Source organism: Rhizophagus irregularis, chromosome 27 (genome assembly GCF_026210795.1).
Source record: "Rhizophagus irregularis chromosome 27, complete sequence".
Taxonomy (NCBI): Eukaryota; Fungi; Glomeromycota; class Glomeromycetes; order Glomerales; family Glomeraceae; genus Rhizophagus; species Rhizophagus irregularis.
The window spans coordinates 1,405,897-1,413,027 of record NC_089455.1 but is presented as its reverse complement, the minus strand read 5'-3'; the positions used below and the strand labels follow the sequence as shown (position 1 = coordinate 1,413,027).

Here is a 7,131-nt window from a genome sequence, read left to right as displayed (position 1 = left end):
TCATTGCGCGTCGTCCATATGTAAATCAGAATCTGAATTATTATGATTGTCGCCAACTGTTGATTTTGATAGTTTTTCTTCTCCTTCTTTGTTATAGCCTTCATCATTTTTGGTGGTGTTGCCAGTTGCTGGTGTTGTCACTCTACTAACTTCTTCTACTTCTTCATACCCTGATCGATATCAGTATCGAATATTAAATCTTATTATTATACGATATAAGACCATTTGAAAGCATTTGACGGATGTGGTTAGTCGTATTTTTGTACCTTGTAGTCATGCATATCTTCATTCACGTACAGTGCGGTACCTCTATAACCAACCCAATTTTATAGTCATAATGTGACATTTTCAAAAAGATGTCACATTAGCAAAAAATAATATTTTAAAATTCTAACCAATAATTTTAATAAAGCATATCAAGAGCTTTTAAACTTATCGGGTTGAATTAAAAAATAATAAATTTTGCTAGTGCTACATAAGTTTGAAGTTCAGGTAATTTATTATGATGGGAAAAATTTGAGAATAAGTGATTTTTGTGTAACATAAAAAAAAATAATCATTTGATAGTGCTTATTCAAATAAATCATTTTAGCTTATAAACTTACCCATACTTTATTAAAAAAATTTTGAAAAAAAATTCAAAAAAAATTTTGGTAGTTTTTATTTATTACAAATTATATTATATCTATTTCTCAAAAAGGAATCATGGAAAAACTTGCTAAAAAAAATATAAATCCCATAGAAAAGTTCCTGTTAATATACTTAATCAAATTACTTTAAATAATTATAATGAATAATAAATTATATATAAAAAATTATGCATAATTCTAATTAACATTAGGTATTGCATCAGCCAATCAAATTTATTTTAAGTCATGTGATTTTGTATTATGTCAGCAAAAAAAATTGAGAAAATTTTTTTATTTACTTAATGTATTTATCTTTTTAAAAGCTATCTAATTTTAAAATTTTATAAAATTCTGACCATTAGATCACAAGATATGCGTACCTATTATGTATGCACCGCACTGTATTAATTTCGACTTATTTGACGAATGTACATCAAGTACATTTCGTAGCAAATCTTTAAGTTGAAGAAACAATAAATATAAAAATTAAATCTAGCGATTCGTCTGAAAAATTAAGATTCAGAAGTTCTAACCTCATCAGATCTTCACAAATAGTAGTAAATAGCATTATGGACTTTGTTGGATCTTCTTCGTCTGTCTTGCTTATTTCTGGATAGAGTTCCGAATGAGTCGAGTCGAGTCGAGTTAAAATTATAAAAATATAAACTCGACTCGATTCGAGTCGAGTTGGCCCGTCAAATCGAATCGAGTCGAGTCGAATTAAATCACGTGATTTTAATTCGGCTATGCCGATCATTTCCTTTTTTTGGCGATAGCCGTTCTACAAAGTTCCATTTTTGTAATTTTCAAAAATTTTTCGTCTCGGATTTTGTGTAACATAATTTCCAAAAAAGGAAATTCCATAAATTTGGCCGGAATTATGTTTAATTCGGCTTAACTCGACTCGACTCGATTTTATTAAATTATTAACTCGACTCAAATCGATTCGATTTGATTGTAATTTTCAACTCGACTCGACTCGACTCGACTTGACCAACTCGCGAGTCAACTTGACTCGTTTCGGAGCACTATTTCTGGAGAATGAAATAAGTGATTGGATAACATCTTTAGTAATCTATGCTTATCATATTTTGTTATCCGTTCATCATCAAAACTATATAATCTCTTTGCCGCCTTCATTCGGCAGATTTTCTTCTAAAATACGTTATAATTTGAATAAAATTCAATATATAATTGGAATAAAATTCAGCATAATAATTATAAATCATTACTAATATCGTGTACTCGATTGTTTGAGTGCACCTGGTATTTATTTTCATCAGCTTTTCCCCTATCCATTAATCTTTGATGAGAATGATGAGACTTGTGGAGACAATCCAACCATTTTGTAAGTTGCCCATTCGAAGCGGAAAAATATGAAGTAAGGGCTGAACGCAATTTAGGAACTAGCTTACGACGAATCTTGAGATTTTTTGCGCTATTAAACGTTTCATTGTAATCTAGTCCTCGAGTTTTATCAATGGTTTTCAAAATAGACTTCATTTCAGCCTAAATATAACAATTAAATAATGATAACCGTTACTTAATTACTCAATACTGCAATTTTAAATAACTGAATTAGACAAATAAAATTAATATACCTTAGCTTTTTTTTCGTCGTACTCATCGAACTAGACCGTTATTCCTCTGATTTTTTTTCATATCGCTCAGACTTTTTTGTCTTAATTCTTTTTTGATTTTTTGCCAGCTGTTCGAGATCCGTCTGCCTATGAATGGCTTTAGGCAGACGGATTCTCAAATATCTGTTTAAGCTTTCACGTAGCTCGTCATTTTCATTTGCAAAGGCCTCATTTACTTGAGTCAAAAAATGATTTTTATCAAATAATCAGTTATTTTCACGTTGAAGCCTTACATTCTCTACTTGTACTTCATCAATTTGTTTCTTTAATTTTAAATTTTCTAAATAAAGAATTTTATTAATAGTAATATTTTTTTATGAATAATTCTGAATTTATACAAATGAAATTAAAATCGTGTCTGCTTCTCAATCAGTATCGTCATTATCAATCATCTTTTCATTACCTTGATTGTCTTTAACCACTAATACGAATTTTTGTGGATTCAAATATTTTCATATCGTTTTTTCATTTCTGATAACATCTCTTATTGATCTATAAAAATTATTAATTATCGTACATATCAATCAACAATTTTCCAAAATTCAATTACCTTTAGGAATATTTGGCGGTTCAATTTCTATAACCTCATCGTCAGACTCTTCTTGAGTCAGTTTAGTCAACTTTGCAGATTTGAGGATCGACTTGATGGGTGATGATTTGCTAGTCAACTTATTAGTCTTGTTACTCGTCTCATTCAGATTACTTTTTTCTTCCGTTCTTTCCCATTGATGATTAGATCCTTTGTCAGGTGTTTCTTCTTGAAACTTCTGTTGCTTTTATTTGTTATTTTTTTTATTGTTTTTTTTATTATTGCTATTATTTAACATTTTGATATTCACTCAATATTCGTTTTAAAAAATCAAAGCAGGTTCAATATTATCATATCATCCTATTTATAAATTTAAAAATCATCAATTAATTAATAAGAAAATCGTTAGTGTCCTATAGCATTAATTTCTTGAAAAAAATCAACTATAAATCATAATTAAAAAAGACAAATCAATTAAAATTACAAAAATCTTTAGTGTCCTACTGCATTGATTTCTTGATTGAAAAATCAACTATAAATCATAATTAAAAAGTCAAATCAATTAATTAATAAGAAAATCTTTAGCATCTTACTGCGTTGATTTTTCGATTGAAAAATCAACTATAAATCATAATTAAAAAGTCAAATCAATTAATAATAATAAAAAAATCGTTAGCGTTCTACTGCGTTATAATTTGATATACTTTAATGTGGCAAGTTATACTTTGTCGAAATTTGCAGTAAAATCGAAAATATTTCTTGTATATTTAGATTCTGTAGTGATATTATTATTATAGCAATACTACTTAAATTAATACAAAATGTTACTTTTCAACTTTCGCTAAAATTTACAGTTTCTTTTGATAAGGTTTATTTAGCATCTGAAAATGATTGTTATTTTAAAATAAAATAAGCTTTTTATTTTAAAAATAAGCTTTTTATTGTAAAATAAGCTTAAATCATATTGCAATTTTTAAAAGTATATTAATTAGAAAATTGCCAAATTTGCAAAAAAAATATTAAATCCTAAAAAATTATTGAAAAATCATAAAAACTAGGATTACATTAATTATACATAAGGTTGCTTGCTGAAACCTAGAGGTTTAGGCAAGATGGCGTTTCGTCGAAAAGTGAAATTCTGGTAAAACTATATTAAAGTTATATTAAAAAACTGGTGAAACTTTGGAAAAAGGCGAAACTGCTGAAACTTATTATAAATGCCGAAACTGCCGAAACTCTGCCGAAACTATAATAAATCTATATTAAAATTTTGACAAAACTAATCATAGGATTTTGAAGAGGTTTAGACAAGCAACCTTAATTATACATACAAATTATACAAATTTTGTGTTATTCCAAATTTTATAAAAATCAGCCTTTTTACAAATTTGGATTTTGCCAAACTTATTAAACTTATTCAAATACTAAATAAATGAGCAGAAAAAGGTCAGTCTCTAGTATACTTAATGATCTTGATGATGAAGAATCACCTTCAAATCAGCTATTTTCTACTCGTAGAAATAAACGAAGAAATAGTATCTTCTGCTAGACCAACAAGTAATAAAAGAAAACTAGTAGTTTGTAATTGTCCTGATTATTATGGCAACTTGGTGGATTCTTGCACAAAAGAAATTCACGATTTCAGACATCAAGAATACTAAGATTCGCAAGGTACAATTTTGTCTCAAGTTCGTCAACTTGAAATAGGTGAAATATCAACACCCGCTTCAGCTGGACAAATGATTGATGAATCTATTAGACAAGAATTGGAAGAATCAGATAACAGTAATCAAGATGATGTTGATGATGAATATCAAGATATCGAATTTAACTTCTTATCTCGATAACGTGCAAGAAAGTATACAAATTGTCCAGAAATTTCAGAAGATTCAGAAGATTCATCATCATCTGAATATACTACAGAGGAAGATATCTACAATTAAGGTTGCAGGTGAAACCCTATAGTAAACACGAAATTTGACAAAACTATATTAAAATATTAATAAAAATTTGGTGAAACTTGACTATAAAAATCATATGAAATGACAAAACTATGATAATAAACTCTTATAAAAAAATTGACGAAACTGAGGTTTAGACGTTTTGCCAAATTTAAAAACCAGTTTAGCCCGCAACCTTATCTACAATGATACATTGTCTATAGGCAGTGAATCAAATAATGATACAATTTCTGGAATTTCTAAAATTTTTGAAAACTATTCACTACCTAGTTATGAACCATTTCAAAACCCACCATACACTGGTAAAAAAATGATTTATCCTACACATATCTTACACATATAGGGCACTCAAAATGTAGAAAATCATACACAAATAATACACATATCATACACATATCGGGTACTAATATATATATCATACATATATCAGGTACCTGATAGGTATACTATATATAAGTACGATAGTGCAAAATATACGTGTATTATTTTATGAATTTTCTATTTAGACGATATATGTAAGATATGTGTAGGATATGTGTAGGATAGACCATTTTTTTACCAGTGATATTCAAGAAATCGAATTATGATCGATTTTTATGGATTTTACTTTGAATAATGAACTTTTAAACAAAATTCAATATTGCAGAGACAGCTACTACTGAAAGATTTCAATAATAAAATTTATGAATTGACCTCATGCGAGCTCAAGTAAGTAACGATTTTAATAGAACCCTACTAAAGATGCTGCTCGAAACTATTTTTCAGTTTCCAAAACTGAAACTGAAACCGAAACTAAACCTGAAACTATTCCGAAACTCCCAAAACTAGCCAAAACTTCCGAAATTAGCCTGAAACTCCCGAAACTAGCCCAAAACTCACTAATTTTGGCCAAAATTAAAATTTGGTCGAAATTATGACATTTTATCACGTGACGTTACAACAATTTCCTAAAAAGGAAATTATGTTTCCCAGTAAAATTGGAAAAATTAGTTACACAATGGTTACACAAAAATCCAAAAAAGGAAATTTTAATGTCAATTATTTTCTTGGCCAGAATTACATCCTAAAAATGGCCAGGATTATATCAATAATTTCGGCCAAATTTTGAACTTTCAGTAATAATTTTGGCATTATAAATTTTGGATTAATTTTACCAGTTTCAGATTAGTTTTACCAGTTTCGGGTTAGTTATACCAGTTTCGGGTTAGTTTTACCAGTTTCAAATTAGTTTTACCAGTTTTACCAGTTTTGAAAAATAAGAAAATTTCAGAAATAATTTTACCAAGTTTCGGTTTTGACAGTTTCAGAAACTACTAAGTTTCGGGCAGCATCTTTACCCCAGACATCACATATATAACTCACATTTGAGTTTTAGCAAATTCAATCAAAATTAGGTTAAACTCATAATTTTAGATAGAGCAAATTGATTGAAAATTAATTAATAGTCATAATTATGAGTTTTAGCAAATTGTATTGATTTTACAAAGTCATATTTTATATTTGAGCAAATTGGTACTTTTTTTTAAATTTAACTTATCATTTTTTTTAACTTTATAAATAATCTATATATTAAAAAACACTGCAATCACGTAAGCATTATGTTTAGATTAACCATATAAATAAGTCATTTGAATTGTGTAACCCTACTCCTATTCGTCGCCAATGTTATATAAGACCAAAAAGGAAATTTTGTTTTTGGCGAAAAACTGAAATTTTGAGTTACACGGGATTTTATAAAAAGAAATTGTCAGTTACGCAAATTTCCAAAAAGGAAATTTTGTTTTCTGTTAGGGCAATGACAGATATTACCTAATATCAGTTTATTATAAGAGCTTACCCCCCCTCCCCCAGGTAATATATATTATATATGTAATTTCCTTATATAGTATATATGTAACCTAAGATTTTCAATTACCCCCCCTCCCCCTAGAATATTAGGTAATATCTGTCACTGCCCTTACTTTTCAGAGAAATTAAAAAATTGTGTTGCTCAAATTTCCAAAAAAGGAAATTCTTTGCAGATCTTTTAATTCTGGCCGGAATTACATATTAACTGTTCATTATGTACAAGCAGGTAAACACTAGTATTTTTAAAAATATTAGTTTCGGGGTTCAGGTTATATTTTGGCCAAAATTAAATATAATTCCGGCCAAAATTAAGCATAATGCGGGCCAAAAACCGTTCGTTTAGTTTCGCAACATTTTATTTTTTAATAATTATTTATTTAATTTATTATTTTTATTAATTATTATTTTATCTATAATCTACATATTTTAATTATAAAAATTGGCAGTTTAATTTATATTAATCATTTATTTTTTTATTGATAATAAAAGAAAAGATTATTAACTCATATTTTGAGTTTTAGCAA

General features: G+C 27.9%; 2 protein-coding genes across 2 annotated transcripts; both read right to left on the bottom strand.

Annotated features, from left to right (window-relative positions):
- OCT59_018213 (uncharacterized protein) lies at positions 1–346 on the bottom strand (the record flags this gene model as incomplete). The annotated part of the gene is made up of 2 exons (XM_066148611.1): positions 1–170; positions 298–346. 2 exons carry the CDS (start codon positions 344–346, stop codon positions 1–3), a joined length of 219 nt encoding a protein of 72 aa, XP_066004523.1.
- A 1,288-nt stretch (positions 347–1,634) lies between these two features.
- On the bottom strand, positions 1,635–2,132 carry OCT59_018212 (uncharacterized protein; the record flags this gene model as incomplete). The annotated part of the gene is made up of 2 exons (XM_066148610.1): positions 1,635–1,784; positions 1,893–2,132. 2 exons carry the CDS (start codon positions 2,130–2,132, stop codon positions 1,635–1,637), a joined length of 390 nt encoding a protein of 129 aa, XP_066004522.1.
- Between the last annotated feature and the right edge of the window lie 4,999 nt (positions 2,133–7,131).